The sequence below is a fragment of the Phocoena phocoena genome, chromosome 4 (assembly GCF_963924675.1).
Source record: "Phocoena phocoena chromosome 4, mPhoPho1.1, whole genome shotgun sequence".
Taxonomy (NCBI): Eukaryota; Metazoa; Chordata; class Mammalia; order Artiodactyla; family Phocoenidae; genus Phocoena; species Phocoena phocoena.
In genome coordinates, this window is record NC_089222.1 from 79213544 (window position 1) to 79235047 (window position 21504).

Genomic DNA, 21504 nt, shown 5'->3' on the forward strand with positions numbered 1-21504 from the left:
TATCCATGGATTCCACATTCGTTGATTCAACCAACTGTGGATTGTAAACTGTAATACATGATCCTTAGCTGGTTGAATCCGTGGATATGGAACCCACATATATGGAGGGGTGACCATGGGACTTAAGCATACACAGATTTTGGTATCTGTGTAGAGTCCTGGAGCCAACCCCCTCATGGATACCAAGGGATGACTGTACAAGTCCCTTAAAACTTGTACAAGAATATTCTTAGAAGCTTCATTTACAATAGCCTCCAAATAGAAATAGCCCAAATGTCCATTAACAGGAGAATGTGACGTATTCACATGTTGGAATTCACGTATTCACAAATTGTGACGTATTCATATATTGGTAAACTTCCAAGCAATAAAAGGATTGGACACTCATGCACACACATATACATACATATGTATATATTTTTATATATTGGTGAATATTATTTAGAAACCAGTATCTGATACAAACTTGTGTGTATACATATATGTGTGTGTGTATATATATATATATATATATATACACACACACATATATACACATACAAACATATTTATACAGTTGATCCTTGAACAACATGGAAGATGGGTTAGGGGTGCCAACCCTCTGCATTGAAATTCCCATATAACTTTGTAGTTGGCCCTCTATATCTGTGGGTCCATATCATTGGATTCAATCAACCACAATGGTGTAGTATTGTAGTATTTATTGAAAAAATTCCATGGATAAGTGGACCTGTGCAGTTCAAATCCACGTTGTTCAAGGGTCAACTGTATATATACATATATTTGAGTATGTGTGTGTGTGCATATATATATATATACACATACACATATACCCACATACATACTGGTTTATAATTCTCTAATAAAAGGAACCAGAGTTCCTTGCAAAAATTTGATTCCAGGGTTAGGGCAAGGAATCTATACGATAAATATAAAACAATCCAAATATTTTTATGGAACCATAGAAGACCCAGAATTGCCAAAGCAATCTTGAGGAAAAAAAACAAAGCAGGAGGCATAACTCTCCCATACTTCAGACAATACTACAAAGCTAAAGTAATCGAAACAGTGTAGTATTGGTACAAAAGCAGACATATGGATCAACAGAACAGAACAGAGAGCCCAGAAATAAACCCACACACCTACAGTCAATCTTCGACAAAGGAGGCAAGAATATAAAATGGGAAAAAGACAGTCTCTTCAGCAAGTGCTGCTGGGAAAGTTGGACAGCTGCATGTAAATCAATGTAGTTAGAATACACCCTCACACCATGCACAAAAATAAAGTCAAAATGGCTTAAAGACTTAAACATAACACATGACACCATAAAACTCCTAGAAGAGAGCACAGGCAAAACATTCTCTGACATAAATAGAACCAATGTTTTCTTAGGTCAGTCTCCCAAGGCAATAGAAATAAAAACAAAAATAAACAAATAGGACCTAATCAAACTTACAGGCTTTTGCACAGCAAAGGAAACCATAAAAAAAAAAAAAAGACAACCTACAGAATGGGAGAAAATATTTGCAAATGATGGTACAGACAGGAGCGTAATCTCCAAAATATACAAACAGCTCATACCAGTCAACAACAACAAAACAATCAAAAAATGGGCAAAAGGCCTTAATAGACATTTCTCCAAAGATGACATACAGATGGCCAGTAGGCACATGAAAAGATGCTCAACATCATTAATTATTAGAGAAATGCAAGTCAAAACTACAATGAGGTACCACCTCACACCATTCAGAATGGCCATCATTAAAAAGTCTACAAATAACAAATGCTGGAGAGGGTGTGGAGAAAAGGGAACCCTCCTACACTGTTGGTGGGAATGTAAGTTGGTGCAGGCACTATGGAAAACAGTGTGGAGGTTCCTCAGAAAACTAAAAATAAAATTACCACATGATCCAGCAATCCCACTCCTGGGCATATACCTGAACAAACTATAATTCAAAAAGATACATGCACTCTTATGTTCATAGGAGCACTATTCACAATAGCCAAAACACAGAAACAACCTAAATGTCCATTGACAGATGAATGGATAAAGATGTGGTACATATATACTATGGAATACTACTCAGCCATAAAAAACGAAATAATGCCATTTGCAGCAACATGGATGCAATTAGAGATTATCATACTAAGTGAAGTAAGTCAGAAAGAGAAAGACAAATACCATATGATATCACTTACATGTGGAATCTAAAATAGGACACAAATGAACCTACCTAGGAAACAGAAACAGACATAGAGAACGGACTTGTGGTTGCCAAGCAGGAGGGGGAGGAGGGTCAGAAGGACTAGGAGTTTGGGATTAGCAGATGTAAACTACTATATATAAGGACAGATAAACAACAAGGTCCTACTGTATAGGACAGGGAACTATATTTAATATCCTGTGATAAACCATAATGAAAAAGAATGTCTGTATGTGTATAACTGAGTCACTGCTGCACAGCAGTGATTGGCACAACATTGTAAATCAACTACACTTCAATTAAAAATATATAAATATAAAAATATAAAAAGGAAGGAAATTCTGCAATATGCCACAACATGGATAAACCTTGAGCACATAATGCTAAGTGAAAATAAACCAGTCACAAAAAGAAAAAAAAAAGATAAATATGAAACGTTATGGAGCACGAGAAAATAAGAACCTGCTCAAAAAATGATGGGTATGTATAAAAAGGACACAGAAGCCATCTTGATAGGGTCCCATAGGGCTGAATCTGGAACAATTTGAGCATCACAATAACAAATGATAATAACAGATCTTATCTCATTGAATAAAATAGAAATTCATGATTCCATAGTGATATAAACAAATGAATATGTAAATATTTAAGTAAGATAGGAGGTTATACTCTCTAACCAGTAAAATGCTTATGAATAAATGTAGAGGAAATAATGGAGTTAGAAAATCACCAACAGATACTAAAACTAATGAGTGAAACTTGGATAAAATTTTTACATAATTTCACAAATCTCCCCATAAATTACTTACCATTTACAAAGGAAAATAATAACGTTATAACGGTGAAACCTAGTGGGCATCATCTTCACCAAACAATCAAAATTATCACGACTAATGTTAGGATAAACTATTTTCAAGTGCCTTTTGATATGACAAACTAAGGAAGACACTGCCTTCTGTGCTATACCTGCCAAAATGCTTAATTTGATTCTAATCACGAGAAAGTATCAAACTCCAACTGAAGTACATTAAACAAAATAACTGGTCTGTATTCTTGAAAAATATCAAAGTAAAAAAAAAAAAAAACAAATGCTGAGGAACTATCCCAGATTAAAGGAAATTAAGAAATGAAAACTAAGATGTAAGAGCCTGGATTTGATTCTGTTCTGGGAATGTACTATACTTAAGCTGTAAAAGAATGTCCTTGCTCTTAAGAAATACACAGTGATATAGATCACTTTTCAACTCTTAAATTTGTTATCTTTCCAAGTTCAGAGAAAAACCCTCAGTTACTCATATCTTATTAAAAGTCCAATGTGGTAATATACCCCCAAATCTAGATTTCAAAGGTTTTACAAGAATCTCTATTACAGCAAAAAAAAATTCCTAAAGAAAAAGGAGAGATCTACAAATTGTCTCTGATCATAGACTCAAACGGCAAGTAAAACAATTCAAACTTTAAGAGCCTCACAGACTAACATAACCAAATTGAGTAAATTATTCCTAAATAACAATGTACAATAGGTACCACATCACACTGTTGTTTGTAGACCATTCTCCATGAATAGTTCCCTGTTATGTAGACCATTCTCCATGAATAGTTCCCTGTTAATCCTCCGGGTCTTCTTAGTGAAGGCATTTACAGCCAAGTTAAGGACGTTTGTATAACGTTCCCAGACATCCCAGGCTTTGAGGTAGCTCCCTCCCTGAAGACATTCCAGGGGAGTAAAGATAAAGACCTCTCCCTTTCTTCCCCAGAGAAGATTTTCTTACATTCCAGAGTAAAGATAAGGTTTCTTTCTCCAGATGGGAGAATGGATAGACCACCAGCAGAACTATTTTCAGATCTGAGTTTTAAAAACTTGTGTTCTTCTCTTGTTATACCACTGCACATGCAGGAACCTTCTGTTCCTCACCATGTTAACATGTTGGGACTGAGGGTCAGGAACTGATGCAAGATGTTGCTCTAGCTGCTGGTTTTGCTATCAGTAATAAACTATCTTTGTCTCTGACACACATGCCTGTCTTCTGTCACTATACACACAAAAGTGTGGCAAGGCTAATTAACTAGCTTGTAAGAGGGGAAAATCTTAATCTTGCAAAGTTTCTGACTTAAGAGTTGACCTTTGATAAATTGCTCAAAAGAGTAGAACAGTCAATAATCAATGGGAAAATAGGGCTACTCAGTTGGCTAAACTTGATTACACTAATCCTTGGGACTTATTCTCTGGGTCAGACTTAGGCCAACTAGGATATTGGACAGCAAGTGGTTTCAAATCTTTTTTATAATAATTGTGATTGTCCTTACGTTTTTCTCCTTCTTTGATGTCTGATATCCAGGTACTTAAATGCTGCTACAAAATCACTGATCTGGGGCACTATTCAACAAATTATCTGCTTTGTAAAGAGGCTGAGGCCCTCGTAGTCAGTCAGCTGAGGGGGTTGAGTTTGACCAAAAGGGTGGAATTGAGAAATTCTAACAAGAAAAATGGTACAGACCTGGCATATTTCAGATGGAAGTATTCCTAAATGATGACAAACATAATGCAGAAAATGTCTTTTACATATAGGTCACAAATTAAACAGCTAAGGTCTTCTGGAGAAGCCATATATAACTAAAACTGCTTTAGTTAATGATTCATACAGTTGCCCAACAGCAAATACCCTGACAGGTCTCTTTGTTAGCTGCTAACCCATTACCATTTTAATGGAAAACGCAAAGTTCATTATTTAGAAAGTGTCTGGTTTTTCTTTCTCTGCTTTCTCCTTTCTCATATATAAATTCTGTTTTGTATGTATTAGACAAAATCGACCTATTGGTTTACTTTGTATTCAAGTAAATAATGTGGTAACAATTAAGTATGTCTGAGTTATCCTTTGACAGGTGGTAATAAAGTACTGTTCTTTCTAGCTCTGGAGCACTACATTACCTCATGTTGTTTCTCTACATCCTAGATAAATAATCAATTTATAAAAACTCCTCAAATTATTCTATTTTGAATATGTCATGTGTATCCTGCTCTAAGCCTAACAGATTATACTTTATATGTGTTAATATATTTATTTAATCCTCTCAACATTTTATTGTCATTTTACAGAAAAAGAAACTGAGCACAAAAAGCTTAAGTAACTTTTCTAAGATCCAACAGCTAGAAAGAAGCAGAATTAGGATTTGAGTCTCAAAGAATCTGACTCTAGTGTTAATGCTCTTTAACTCTATACTAGACTATCTTAGTAAGTAAAAACAAACAAATAAAAAAACAGAGCTCTCCACTAAGCCTGATTATCAAAGCTCCATGGTTCTGTATCCTCTGGAAATGATGGGAGGAGAAAGAGCTGATAATAATAGAAAAGCTGACTCAACATAATTCCTTTTATCTTTGGAATAAAAGTGAAGTAGTCACACTTTATCTTCTCATAAGATTCCTTCAATGGCTTTGATTTCTCACGCTCTTTTTTACACTCATTTTTTCTCTCAGTTACTTTGCTGCATTCTATCAATTTCTATATTTACTCTTTTAAATGACTTTCAAGTCACAGTATATTAATATTCCCATTATTAAATACCCTGACTAGAATATAAACTGAATGAGGGTAGCACATTTTTCCCCCTGAATTCTAGGGAGTAATTATTTTCAAAGGTCCAAGCTTTTATAGTCATTTTTGATATCTGATGATTCTCACCACCTCACACCCCCAACTCCCAAAGGAAGGTACTTTTCAGAGGCACAGTGCTATTTCTTCTTGTTTTTTTTTTTTAGTTTTAAAAATTACACTTGAAAATATTCTTACTTTAAAAAATTCAAACAATAACTATAAAATGAAAGTTCCCTTAAATCAACCCACTGTATGCCAATCCCCTTTTCAGATTACTTCCATGAACAGTTTTGTTTATATCCTCTTGGCCTTTTTCTATATTTTAACAAGTAGATATTTGTTCTATAACTTTCTTGTTTTCACTAAAATACGTCTAAGAGGTATTTCCTTGCTGTGTTTTTTAACTTTTGCATTGTATTCTATAGTATAAAAGTAACATTAAAAAAAAGTATGTTCCTATTTATGGACTTTTACATGGGTTCCAAATATCTTGCTATTATATATAATGATGCAAAGAACATCCTTCAACAAACTTTGTGCATAAGTGACAGTCTCCAGAAATTATTAAAATTTCAGTAAGATTAGATTTTTAGAGTCAAAAGATATGCTTAGTTTTATTTAAAAAAATAAAATATATGTATATGTGAGGATCCACTTTCTAACACTGTTAACAGAAAATACTAGTAATCTTTAAAAATTTGCTCATATAATAAGCAAAAATCACTATTTTGTTATTTCATTTTTCTTTTTCCTTGTTGTTAGTGACGTTGAGAATCTTTTCAGGTTTGTTAGCCATTTGTATTTCTTTTGTTTACATACTTTGCTTACTTTTGATTGGGTTATTTTTCATATCAATTTACAGAAATTTTTAATGTATTCTGGGAGCTTATAGCATATAGAAATGTATTCTGGATGTTTATAGCATATTACAGATAAACAAATTTTGCCTGGTGCAAATAATATCATGAATCTTGATTTTATAAAGTTTACTATATATTTTGGTAATTATTTATATAAATTCATAGGAAGCTAGTTTTTTAAATGGCTTCAAAATATTTGTGTATACTCTAATTTATTAACTTAGAATTTTGTTACAGACAACAAGGTTGCTTCTAGTCTTTTGCTATTAACAACACAATAATGAATATCCTTTATAAATTACTTTGCATTCAAATATTGAGTATATTTATGGGATAAATTTCTAGAAATAAAATCACTCAATTATTTGAAAAAAATTTTATATTTTACTCTTTAATTCAAGTATAAGACACATAAATGAAATTGTACACTTCAATGAATTATCACAAAGTGAACAACCTTAAATAATTACCACTACATCAAGAAATAGAATGTTACCAGCAGCTGAGTTGTGCATCTCCTGATTTTTGCTCCTCTCTCGTCTCCCCAAATCTGACTTCCTACATACACCAAAAATCAGTTTTGCTTGCTGTTGATAAATGTTTCACTTTTTTCTAAAATATTGTTGCACATAAATGAAGTTAATTCATTTCATTGCTGTAGAATTCAATTGGATTAATATAATACAATTTATTTATTCAGTCTACTCTGATGGTCATTTGTTTGTAGTTTGGGACAATTATAAATATAAAACTGCCATTGCAAATAATGCTACTGTCATTTGGTGCATATGTGCTTGCATTTCATTGGGTATATACCTAGAAATGAAACTCCTGGGTTGTAGGGCATGCATACATAGGTATGCTAAAATGAAGTAAATAAAGTTAACAACTTTATAAAGTAGATTCACCAATTTACCCTCTTAGCAGCAGCGTTTGAGAGTTCTTGATACCCAATATCATCGCAAACACTACCAACATTACCAATGGTAGTGGTGTACATTTTCATATAAATATGAAAATATATGTCATTTAGATACTCTCTTTTATGACATGTTTGTTCAAATTTCTTCTGCATTTTTTGCTATTGAGTTATATTTTTCTTATTGCTGATTCTGTTTACACTCTGGATAGGAGTCCACTGTCAGATAAAATTAATCCAAATATCTCTTCCTTGTCCTGCCATTTCACTCTCTTAATTGTGCATTTTTTTCCAAGAAATTCTTTTTTGTTGTTGTTTTTTTTGTTTGTTTTTTTGCGGTACGCAGGCCTCTCACTGCTGTGGCCTCTCCCATTGCAGAGCTCAGGCTCCGGATGCGCAGGCTCAGCGGCCATGGCTCACGGGCCCAGCTGCTCCGTGGCATGTGGGATCCTCCCCGACCGGTGCACAAACCCGTGTCCCCTGCATCGGCAGGTGGACTCTCAACCACTGCACCACCAGAGAAGCCCCCAAGAAATTCTTAATGTTTTCCTCTATGGTTTATACTTTTTGAGTACTGTTTAAGAAATAATTCCTTAACCCAAGTATTATGAAGATACTCTCCTATTACACTTTCTAGAATCTTTGTGTACAGTAGAAGAATCAAATTTCATTTTTTCTATATAATTATTCAATTGACTTTGTACTACTTATTGGGTGGCAGGGAACCTGTCATTTCCTCCATTGCGCTGCAGAACCAATTTGGCTAAATATGCTTGTATCTATTTCTGTGCTCTTTATTCTGTTCATTGGTCTATTTGTCTATCCTGCACCAATACGAACACTGTCATGACTAATACAGCTTTATTCAGTAAGTCTTGTTTTCAAGTAGATCAGTCTTCTAATTCTGTTTTTCTTTAATACTGTCTCAGCTAGTTGTGGCCCTTTGCATTTCTCTGTACGTTTTAGAAGGGAAAATATCAGCTGAAATTTATATTGGTATTCTGGTATATCTATAGATCAATTTGTGAAAAATTGTCATCTTTACACTACTACTGAATTTTTCATTCCATGATTTAGGTTCTTAAATTTATCTTAAGTTTTATAGTTTTCTGGGTAGAAGTCTTAAATATCTTTTATTAGATTTATTCCTAGATCTTTTATTATTTTTATTTTATTGTAGATGAAATCTTTATACAATTTTAGTTTCTAACTATTTTGTAAGTATATGAAAATATAGTCTATTTTTTACCTGGACTCTGTATCCACTAACCTTGTTAAACTCAATTACTAATTCTAATAATTAATCTGCTAAATGATTTTTTTTTACATTTCCTTTGTTTCCAATCCATACGACTGATTTATTTACCTTTCTCACAATGAAAATAGAAGTGGTCACAGCAGTCATCCTTGTCTTGTTTTTATCCCAGAGGTAAAGCTTTTAACATTTTTAAGTATGAATAATATTTGCTGCCATATATCACACTAAAGAAATTCCCTTCTTGTTTTAGTTAGTTGTTAGTAAATGTTTATTTTGCTTTTCTCATCTATGGATTAATCATTATGGTTTTCTACGTTATCCTATTAATGTGATAATTTACACTGATTCATTTCAAATGTTGAACAAACCTTGCATTCCTGGTATAAACCAAACTCGATTATGATATTTTTATTGCTATATTTATAGTTTGGCTGGGATTTTTGTATCTATGTTCATGCATGATATGGACTTATAATTTTCACTTTTTGTAATGCTTTTTTCAAATTTTTATTTTTTAATTTTAAAAAATTTTAAATTCAACTATAGTTGATTTATAGTATTGTGTTAGTTTCAGCATGGTAATTTGGGTTTTTTGTAGATTATATTCCATTATAGGTTATTACAAGATACTGCGTATAATTCCATGTGGTATACAGTAAAAACCTTGTGCTTATCTATTTTATGTATAGTATTTGTGTTTGTTAACCCCATTCTCCTAATTTGTCCCTCCCCTCTTCCCTCTACCCTTTGGCAACCACACATTTGTTTTCTATGTATGTGAGTCTGTTTCTGTTTTGTATATAGATTCGTGTGTATATTTTTTAGATTCTACAATACAAGTGATATCATATAGTATTTGTCTTTCTCTGACTTATTTCACCAAGCATAATATTCTCTAGGCCCATCCATGTTGCTGCAAATGGCAATATTTCATTCTTTCTTTATGTCTGAGGATTATTCCATGGTATATATGTACCACATCTTCTTAAGCCAATCATCTATTGATGGGCATTTGGGTTGCTTCCATGTCTTGGCTATTGTAAATAGTGCTGCTATGAACATTGATTGGTGTGCATGTATCTTTTCAAATTAGAGTTTTCATTTTTTTCTGGATATATACCCAGGAGTAGAATTGCTTATCATATGGTAGTTCTACTTTTAGCTTTTTAAGAAACCTCCATTCTGTTTTCCATAGCAGCTGCACCAATTTACATTCTCTCCAACAGTGTACAAGGGTTCTCCTTTCTCCACATCCTCTCCAACATTTATTATTTGTAGACCTTTTGATGACAGCCATTCTGATTAGTGTGAGGTGATAACTCATTGTGGTTTTTTTTTTTTTTTTAAACATCTTTATTGGGGTATAATTGCTTTACAATGGTGTGTTAGTTTCTGCTTTATAACAAAGTGAATCAGCTATACATATACATATGTTCCCATAAGTCTTCCCTCTTGCGTCTCCCTCCCTCCCACTCTCCCCATCCCACCCCTCCAGGCTGTCCCAAAGCCCCGAGCTAATATCCCTGTGCCTTGCGTCTGCTTCCCCCTAGCTATCTACCTTATTACGTTTGTTAGTGTGTATATGTCCATGACTCTCTCTCGCCCTGTCAAAACTCACCCTTCCCCTCCCCATATCCTCAAGTCCGTTCTCCAGTAGGTCTGCGTCTTTATTCCTGTCTTACCCCTAGGTTCTTCATGACATTTTTTTCCCTTAAATTCCATATATATGTGTTAGCATACGGTATTTGTCTTTTTCTTTCTGACTTACTTCACTCTGTATGACAGACTCTAGGTCTATCCATCTCATTACAAATAGCTCACTTTCATTTCTCTTTAAGGCTGAGTAATATTCCATTGTGTATATGTGCCACATCTTCTTTATCCATTCATCCGATGATGGGCGCTTAGGTTGTTTCCATCTCCGGGCTATTGTAAATAGAGCTGCAATGAACATTTTGGTACATGACTCTTTTTGAATTTTGGTTTTCTCAGGGTATATGCCCAGTAGTGGGATTGCTGGGTCATATGGTAATTCTATTTGTAGTGTTTTAAGGAACCTCCATACTGTTCTCCATAGTGGCTGAACCAATTCACATTCCCACCAGCAGTGCAAGAGTGTCCCCTTTTCTCCACACCCTCTCCAGCATTTATTGTTTCTAGATTTTTTGATGATGGCCATTCTGACTGGTGTGAGATGATATCTCATTGTAGTTTTGATTTGCATTTCTCTAATGATTAATGATGTTGAGCATTCTTTCATGTGTTTGTTGGCATTCTGTATCTCTTCTTTGGAGAAATGTCTGTTTAGGTCTTCTGCTCATTTTTGGATGGGGTTGTTTGTTTTTTTGTTATTGAGCTGCATGAGCTGCTTGTAAATTTTGGAGATTAATCCTTTGTCAGTTGCTTCATTTGCAAATGTTTTCTCCCATTCTGAGGGTTGTCTTTTGGTCTTGATTATGGTTTCCTTTGCTGTGCAAAAGCTTTGAAGTTTCATTAGGTCCCATTTGTTTATTTTTGTTTTTATTTCCATTACTCTAGGAGGCGGGTCAGAAAGGATCTTGCTGTGATTTATGTCATAGAGTGTTCTTCCTATGTTTTCCTCTAAGAGTTTGATAGTTTCTGGCCTTACATTTAGGTCTTTAATCCATTTTGAGCTTACTATTGTGTATGGTGTTAGGGAGTGTTCTAATCTCATACTTTTACATGTACCTGTCCAGTTTTCCCAGCACCATTTATTGAAGAGGCTGTCCTTTCTCCACTGTACATTCCTGCCTCCTTTATCAAAGATAAGCTGTCCATATGTGCGTGGGTTTATCTCTGGGCTTTCTATCCTGTTCCACTGATCTATCTTTCTGTTTTTGTGCCAGTACCATACTGTCTTGATTACTGTTGCTTTGTAGTATAGTCTGAAGTCAGGGAGCCTGATTCCTCCAGCTCCTTTTTTCGTTCTCAAGATTGCTTTTGCTATTCGGGGTCTTTTGTGTTTCCATACAAATTGTGAAATTTTTTGTTCTAGTTCTGTGAAAAATGCCAGTGGTAGTTTGATACGGATTGCATTGAATCTGTAGATTGCTTTGGGTAGTAGAGTCATTTTCACAATGTTGATTCTTCCCATCCAAGAACATGGTATATCTCTCCATCTATTTGTATCATCTTTAATCTCTTTCATCAGTGTCTTATAATTTTATGCATACAGGTCTTTCGTATCCTTAGGTAGGTTTATTCCTAGATATTTTATTCTTTTTGTTGCAATGGTAAATGGGAGTGTTTTCTTGATTTCACTTTCAGATCTTTCATCATTAGTATACAGGAATGCCAGAGATTTCTGTGCATTAATTTGGTATCCTGCTACTTTACCAAATTCATTGATTAGCTCTAGTAGTTTTCTGGTAGCATCTTTAGGATTCTCTATGTATAGTATCATGTCATCTGCAAACAGTGACAGCTTTACTTCTTCTTTTCCGATTTGGATTCCTTTTATTTCCTTCTCTTCTCTGATTGCTGTGGTTAAAACTTCCAAAACTATGTTGAATAAGAGTGGTGAGAGTGGGCAACCTTGTCTTGTTCCTGATCTTAGTGGAAATGCTTTCAGTTTTTCACCATTGAGGATGATGTTTGCTGTGGGCTTGTCATATATGGCCTTTATTATGTTGAGGAAAGTTCCCTCTATGCCTACTTTCTGCAGGGTTTTTTATCATAAATGGGTGTTGAATTTTGTCGAAAGCTTTCTCTGCATCTATTGAGATGATCATATGGTTTTTCTCCTTCAATTTGTTAATATGGTTTATCACATTGATAGATTTGCGTATATTGAAGAATCCTTGCATTCCTGGAATAAACCCCACTTGATCATGGTGTATGATCCTTTTAATGTGCTGTTGGATTCTGTTTGCTAGTATCTTGTTGAGGATTTTTGCATCTATGTTCATCAGTGATATTGGCCTGTAGTTTTCTTTCTTTGTGACATCCTTGTCTGGTTTTGGTATCAAGGTGATGGTGGCCTCTTAGAAGGGATTTGGGAGTGTTCCTCTCTCTGCTATATTTTGGAAGAGTTCGAGAAGGATAGGTGTTAGCTCTTCTCTAAACGTTTGATAGAATTCACCTGTGAAGCCATCTGGTCCTGGGCTTTTGTTTGTTGGAAGATTTTTAATCACAGTTTCAATTTCAGTGCTTGTGATTGGTCTGTTCATATTTTCTATTTCTTCCTGATTCAGTCTTGGCAGGTTGTGCATTTCTAAGAATTTGTCCATTTCTTCCAGATTGTCCATTTTATTGGCATAGAGTTGCTTGTAGTAATCTCTCATGATTTTTTTTATTTCTGCAGTGTCAGTTGTTACTTCTCCTTTCTCATTTCTAATTCTATTGATTTGAGTCTTCTCCCTTTTTTTCTTGATGAGTCTGGCTAGTGGTTTATCTATTTTGTTTATCTTCTCAAAGAACCAGCTTTTAGTTTTAATGATCTTTGCTATCGTTTCCTTCATTTCTTTTTCACTTATTTCTGATCTGATCTTTATGATTTCTTTCCTTCTGCTAGCTTTAGGGCTTTTTTGTTCTTCTTTCTCTAATTGCTTGAGGTGCAAGGTTAGGTTGTTTATTCGAGATGTTTCCTGCTTCTTAAGGTGGGCTTGTATTGCTATAAACTTCCCCCTTAGAACTGCTTTTGCTGCATCCCATAGGTTTTGGGTCGTTGTGTCTCCATTGTCATTTGTTTCTAGGTATTTTTTTATTTCCTCTTTGATTTCTTCAGTGATCACTTCATTATTAAGTAGTGTATTGTTTAGCCTCCATGTGTTTGTATTTTTTACAGATCTTTTCCTGTAATTGATATCTAGTCTCATGGTCAGAAAAGATACTTGATACAATTTCAATTTTCTTAAATTTACCAAGGCTTGATTTGTGACCCAAGATATGATCTATCCTGGAGACTGTTCCATGAGCACTTGAGAAAAATGTGTATTCTGTTGTTTTTGGATGGAGTGTCCTATAAATATCAATTAAGTCCATCTTGTTTAATGTATCATTTAAAGCTTGTGTTTCCTTATTTATTTTCATTTTGGATGATCTGTCCATGGGTGAAAGTGGGGTGTTAAAGTCCCCTACTATGAATGTGTTACTGTCGATCTCCCCTTTTATGGCTGTTTGTATTTGCCTTATGTATTGAGGTGCTCCTATGTTGGGTGCATAAATATTTACAATTGTTATATCTTCTTCTTGGATCGATCCCTTGATCATTATGTAGTGTCCTTCTTTATCCCTTTTAATAGTCCTTATTTTAAAGTCTATTTTGTCTGATATGAGAATTGCTACTCCAGCTTTCTTTTGGTTTCCATTTGCATGGAATATCTTTTTCCATCCCCTTACTTTCAGTCTGTATGTGTCTCTAGGTCTGAGGTGGGTCTCTTGTAGACAGCATATATAAGGGTCTTGTTTTTGTATCCATTCAGCCAATCTGTGTCTTTTGGTGGGAGCATTTAGTCCATTTACATTTAACGTAATTATCGATATGTATGTTCCTATTCCCATTTTCTATATTGTTTTGGGTTCGTTATTATAGGTCGTTTCCTTCTCTTGCGTTTCTTATCTAGACAAGTTCCTTTAGCATTTGTTGTAAAGCTGGTTTGGTGGTGCTGAACTCTCTCAGCTTTTGCTTGTCTGTAAAGGTTTTAATTTTTCCATCAAATCTGAATGAGATCCTTGCTGGGTAGAGTAGTCTTGGTTGCAGGTTTTTCTCCTTCATCACTTTCAGTATGTCCTGCCACTCCCTTCTGGCTTGTAGGGTTTCTGCTGAGAGATCAGCTGTTAACCTTATAGGGATTCCCTTGTGTGTTATTTGTTGTTTTTCCCTTGCTGCTTTTAATATGCTTTCTTTGTATTTAATTTTTGATAGTTTGATTAATATGTGTCTTGGCGTATTTCTCCTTGGATTTATCCTGTATGGGACTCTCTGTGCTTCCTGGACTTGATTAACTATTTCCTTTCCCATATTAGGGAAGTTTTCAACTATAATCTCTTCAAATATTTTCTCAGTCCCTTTCTTTTTTTCTTCTTCTTCTGGAACCCCTATAATTCGAATGTTGGTGCATTTAATGTTGTCCCAGAGGTCTCTGAGACTGTCCTCAGCTCTTTTCATTCTTTTTTCTTTATTCTGCTCTGCAGTAGTTATTTCCACTATTTTATCTTCCAGGTCACTTATCCGTTCTTCTGCCTCAGTTATTCTGCTATTGATCCTATCTAGAGTACTTTTAATTTCATTTATTGCGTTGTTCATCGTTGCTTGTTTCATCTTTATGTCTTCTAGGTCCTTGTTAACTGTTTCTTGCATTTTGTCCATTCTACTTCCAAGATTTCGGATCATCCTTACTATCATTATTCTGAATTCTTTTTCAGGTAGATTGCCTATTTCCTCTTCATTTGTTAGGTCTGGTGGGTTTTTATCTTGCTCCTTCATCTGCTGTGTGTTTTTCTGTCTTCTCATTTTGCTTATCTTACTGTGTTTGGGGTCTCCTTTTTGCAGGCTGCACGTTCGTAGTTCCCGTTGTTTTTGATGTCTGTCTCCAGTGGCTAAGGTTGTTTCAGTGGGTTGTGTAGGCTTCCTGGTGGAGGGGACTAGTGCCTGTGTTGTGGTGGATGAGGCTGGATCTTGTCTCTGTAGTGGGCAGGTTCACGTCTGGTGGTGTGTTTTGGGGTGTCTGTGGCCTTATTATGATTTTAGGCAGCCTCTCTGCTAATGGGTGGGGTTGTGTTCCTGTTTTGCTAGTTGTTTGGCATAGGTTGTCCAGCACTGTGGCTTGCTGGTCGTTGAGTGAAGCTGGGTGCTGGTGTTAAGATGGAGGTCTCTGGGAGATTTCCACCGTTTAATATTATGTGGAGCTGGGAGGTCTCTTGTTGACCAGTGTCCTGAAGTTGGCTCTCCTACCTCAGAGGCAGAGCCCTGACTCCTGGGCTGGAGCACCAAGAGCCTTTCATCCACACGGCTCAGAACAAAAGGGAGAAAAAGTAGAGAGAATTAGTAGAAGTATGAGGAAAGAAAGAAGGAAAGGGGGAAAGGAAGGAAGGAAGAAAGAAGCAAAGAAGGAAAGAAAGGAGGGAGGGAGGGAGGAAGGAAGGAAGGAAGGAGGGAAAGAAGGAGAAAATGTAGAGAGAATTAGTAGAAGTATGAGGAAAGAAAGAGGGAAAGGAGGAAAGGAAGGAAGGAAGGAAGAAGCAAAGAAGGAAAGAAAGGAGGGAGGGAGGGAGGGAGGAAGGAAGGAAGGAAGGAGGGAAAGGAGAAAATGTAGAGAGAATTAGTAGAAGTATGAGGAAAGAAAGAAGGAAAGGAGGAAAGGAAGGAAGGAAGAAAGAAGCAAAGAAGGAAAGGAGGGAGGGAGGGAGGAAGGAAGGAAGGAAGGAGGGAAAGAAGGAGAAAATGTAGAGAGAATTAGTAGAAGTATCATTGTGGTTTTGATTTGCATTTCTCTAATAATCAACGATGTTGAGCATCTTTTCACATGCCTGTTAGCTATCTGTACGTCTTCTTTAGAAAAATGTTTATTTAGGTCTTCTGCCCATTTTAAAAATTGGATTCTTTGTGTGTGTGTGTGTGTGTGTGTGTGTGTGTGTGTTTGATATTGAGTTGTATGAGCTGTTTGTATATTTTGGATATTAAGCCCTTGTTGGAGGCACAGTTTGCAAATATTTTCTCCTATTCCATAGTTGTCTTTTCATTTTGTTGATGGTTTCCTTTGCTGTGCAAAAGCTTTTACATTTGCTTTGATTTCTTTTGCCTTGGGAGACTAATCAAAGAAAATATTGCTACACTTTATGTCAAAGAATGTTTTGCCTATGTTCTCTTCTAGGAGTTTTGGTGTCATGTCTTACATTCAGGTTTTTAAACTATTTTAAGTTTATTTTTGTATATGGTGTGAGGGAATGTTCTAATTTCATTGTTTTTTTATGCAGCTGTCCAGCTTTCCCAACACCACTTGTTGAAGAAATGGTCTTTTCTCTATTGTATATTCCTGCCTCCTTTGTCATAGATTAATTGACCATAGGTGTGTAGGTTTATTTCTGGGCTCTCTATTCTGTTCCATTGTTCTATATGTCTATTTTTGTGCCAAAACCACACTGTTTTTTTTTTTTTTTTTTGCGGTACGCAGGCCTCTCACTGTTGTGGCCTCTCCCGTTGCAGAGCACAGGCTCCAGACGCACAGGCTCAGTGGCCATGGCTCATGCGCCCAGCCGCTCCGTGGCATGTGGGATCTTCCCAGACCAGGGCACGAACCCGCGTCCCCTGTATTGGCAGGCAGACTCTCAACCACTGTGCCACCAGGGAAGCCCTACCACACTGTTTTGATCACAGTTGATTTGTAGTACAGTATAGAATCTGGAAGGGTATGCCTTGTTTTTTTCCCCCAGGATTGCTTTGGCAATTATGGGTCTTTTCTGGTTCCATATAAATCTGTAGATTGCTTTGGGTAGTATGGCCATTTTAACAATATTAATTCTTCCAATCCAAGAGCATGGGATACCTTTCTGTTTCTTTGAATAATCTTCAATTTCCTACATCAATGTTTTATACTTTCAGCATATAGGTATTTCACCTCTTCAGTTAAGTTTATTCCTAGGTTTTTTTTTTTTGTTTGTTTTTTGGATGCAAATTTACATGGGATTTTAAAAAATTTCTCTTTCTGATATTTCATTTTTAGTGTATAGAAATGCAGCAAATTTCTGTATATTAATCTTGTATCCTGTGACCTTGCTGAATACAGTTATTAGTTCTAATAGTTTTGGGGTGAAGACTTTAGGGTTCTCTACACAGAGTATCATGTCACCTGTAAATAGTAACAGTTTTACCTCTCCCCTTCCAACTTGGATACCTTTTATTTCTTTTTCTTGCCTGATGGCTGTGGCTAGGACTTCCAATACTATGTTGAACAGAAGTGGTGAGAGTGGGTATCCTTGTCTTCTTCCTGAATTTAATAGGAAAATTTTTAGCTTTTAACCATTGAGTATTATGTGAGTTGTGGGTTTGTCATAAATGGCCTTTATGATGTTGAGATATGTTCCCTCTATACCCACTTTGATGAGAGTTTTTATCATAAATGGATATTGAATTTTGTCAAATGCTCTTTCTTTGTCTACTGAGATGATCACATGGTTTTTGTCTTTCCTTTTGTTAATGTGGTGTATCATATTGATTGAGTTGTGTATGTTGAACCATCCATCCTTGTGACTCTGGAATGAATTCAACTCGATCATGTTGTATGATCCTTTTTACGTATTGCTGGATTTGGTTTGCTAATATTTTGTCAAGGATTTTTGCATCTATATTCATCAGTGATATTGGCCTATAATTTTCTTGTCTTGTAGTATATTTGTCTGGTTTTGGTGTCAGGGTGATGGTGGCTTCATAGAATGAATTTGGGAGTGTTCCCTCTTCTTCAATTTTCTGGAATAGTTTGAGAAGGATAGGTGTAAGTCCTTCTTTGTAATTTTGGTAGAATTCCCCACTGAAGCCATCCAGTCCTTGACTTCTGTGCAGGGAGGTTGTTTTGTTTGTTTGTTTTTGTTTTTTTAATTACAGATTCTACTTCACTTCTAGTGATCAGTCTGTTCAAATTATGTTTCTTCTTGATTCAGTTTTGGCAGGCAGTTCTATCTACAGCCAAAGGGGCTTGTCTCCTCTGTGTAGGGCCCCAGGACTGGGAATTCCAGTCTGTGGCTTGACCTACTCAGCCCCCAGGGTAAGGGTCCACAGGTGCAGACCTTCTCAACCTTTCAGCTCCCTACCCAGGGTGGAGGTCCCAACCCTATGACTTTTTTCCATCCTACCCAGTTACATGGAAATCTTTCTTGCAGCTTTAGTTGTATAGGATTTCTTCTGACAGTTTCCAGTTCCATGAGACTTGTTCCACATGTAGGTGAATTTTTGAGTTGTTTGTGGGGGGTGATGAGTTCCACATACTCCTACTCTGCCATCTTGATCCAATCCCTTTTCAAGTTTTGACATCAGGTTATGTTGGCCTCATAAAATGAGAGGAATATGATTTTTTCTTTCACAATTCTAAGAGGAATACGTTCTCAGAAAGAAAATAAGTACTGTTGTTACTTATTTCCTAATACTTTGGTGGAATATACATGGATAGCCAATTGAACTGGAGTTTTTTGGCAGCTGAGGGTATCTATGAGGCAGGCGTCCAAGCTTTCTCATACAAGTGTAGGTTCTTCAGAGGCTTTGTAATGACTGTCAACCCCACAGTAACTTTATAAGGGAAATATGCTCTCTACCTGATTTACTTATTCCAACAACCTTCAGCTCCTGAACCTGGCAATACACCTTCATAGCTCTTAATTTTGGCATTGCCTTGCCTTTGTAGGTCAGTCTCTAAGTAGGGAACCCTGAAAATGGCTTGAGCTCAGCCAACTTCAGTGGTAACTACCTGGGTTAAAAGATAAGCATATCTTCTTGCCATATCAAACAATGGGATTATCAGCTGTCCCACCCTCCCTTCCTTTCATCCCCTCATCCATGGACTGTTCCTGCCAGCTTTCCTACTAAAGAATTTTTCAGCCAAGAAGCAAGCTCCCAATATCATATTCACATACATCTACCCCTGCCCCAAATTCTAGGAACACAGGTTTTTTTCAGGTATTCACCCTTTCAGCTGGCTTCAAGTTCTCTTGGAGCTCATGAGACTTAGCTTAGGGGTAGACTGGGAAGTATAGAAATAGAGCCAAATATATATATTTTTTAATGTATTATTTGATAAAAGATGATTCCAAATTTAGAGGGGAAAGATGAAATATCCAGGAAGTGGTATTGGCATAACTCTTAGTCATCAGGTAAGAAATAAAGTTTAATCCCTATTTCATACCTCATACCTAAATAAGCTCCAGATAAAGACTTAAATATATTAAAGAAACAATGATATAGGACAATATTCTTCATTATTTTGAAGTGAAAAAGGCTTTTCTAAGTATGACACAAAATCCAGAGCCATAAAAGAAAAAAATAGAATTTAAAAATTAAATTAAAAAATTTTAAATTTTTGCATGGAAAAAACCATCCTAAACAAAGTCATAAAAGAAACAAAAGAAAGGAAAATATCTATAGGTTACATCACAGAGAAAGCTAACTTACTTACTATGTAAACATTTTCCACAAATCTAAAAGACAACAACTCTGCCAGAAAATGGACAAAGAATAGAAACAGAAATGTCACAGTAGAGAAAAAGATGTCCAATTTCACTTAAGATACAAGGAAAGTGTTAATATTATAATAATATACTTCCTTTTACTTAAAATGACAGGGATTAAAAGTTTGGTTATATACTATTGTTAGAAAGGTTGTAGGGAATCAGGTATTCTCAAACATTGCTGGTGGGAGTAGAATTTGGTACAACTTCTATGCAGGGCAGCAACGTAGGAATAAGGATTAATTAGAACTAAATTAGCTTTTAAAGGGAATACAATCCAACTTTCAAAGATAGGATGTCTGACTGGATTATGCTGTTCTGCACTTTCTACTGACTCTCAGTTTAGGCTGTCAGAGGAAATGAAAAATACTTTTTGGAGAATGATAACATCATTTAGAACCTCAAATTATCTCTATAATGTTCATATATATATATATATATATATGAGAATATATAATGTTCATATAATTTTGAATTAAAGAAAACAAAACGGAAACAAAATCAAAAAGCAAACGTAGGTTACATGAAGACAATATAATATGACCAAAAACCAAGACAAATGCTAAGCTAGAAACCAGTTATGGAGTTATCAAACACATTTTAAAGTAATTATATTCGACATGTTCAAGGAAATAAAAGACAAGAGCGATAATTTAAGAAGGTAAAGCTTTAAAAAGAACCAAATGGAAGGTCTAGAACTAAAAAATAACTGAAATTGAACTCCATGAGTCAATCTACCATTAGATTAGACAGCACTGAAGAATTAGTGAACTCTTAAAGACAAGTCAGAAGAAAGTATCCAAAATGAAACACAAGGAGGGAAAGGATAGAAAAGGCAAAGCAAACAAACAAACATGTATGAGTGTATTAACATCCTAACAACCTCCCAACAACATTAAAAGTGGGGATACTATTAAAGTTTGACATCAAGAAAGAACACAGAATCACAGTTTATATTTAAATTATTATTTTTCTTAGTACCATTTTCAATCTAATAAAAATCCAGGTAAGGGCTTCTTTCCATTTTTAGGATTTCACTTAAGTATTTTAAAAGAAACATTTAAATATATCAAACATATCAGATAAATAGTACACATTAGAAGACTGTTAACTACTTACATTCCATATGCCGAGCTTACAGCAAGGCTAGTAATCTGTTGTGGAGGTTCACCATCCACCCAGACCAACTGAATTACAAGTTCTGCTTGATACCCTGGAGGCATCCGCACTGGTCGTGTCTTAACACTAGAAAACAGAAAAAGTAATTGCATCATATACAGTTCAAATACGTATGTTCATGCTTATTTTCAGAATTTACAACAAATCTTCCTACAGAAATATACAACACCAGGCATTGAGGACATTATGCAGGTAGGCAGTATCTTCTCTAGCTTTCTCGAAATAAACCAAGACACTTGTGATTTCTTAGCCTTTCCTTTATGTAGTTTTTCAGTCAGATCCACTTCACCTGCCTTTCATCAGTTCCTTTTTC

General features: G+C 35.5%; 1 protein-coding gene across 2 annotated transcripts in view; it reads right to left on the reverse strand.

Moving 5' to 3' along the window:
* STXBP5L (syntaxin binding protein 5L) overlaps window positions 1-21504 on the reverse strand; it is a 398063-nt gene that overhangs the window by 117453 nt on the left and 259106 nt on the right. For both annotated transcript variants that reach the window (XM_065875972.1, XM_065875974.1), the window contains exon 17: window positions 21132-21257. In XM_065875972.1, coding sequence (XP_065732044.1) covers window positions 21132-21257 — 126 coding nt within the window. The remainder of the gene's footprint in view (window positions 1-21131; window positions 21258-21504) is intronic.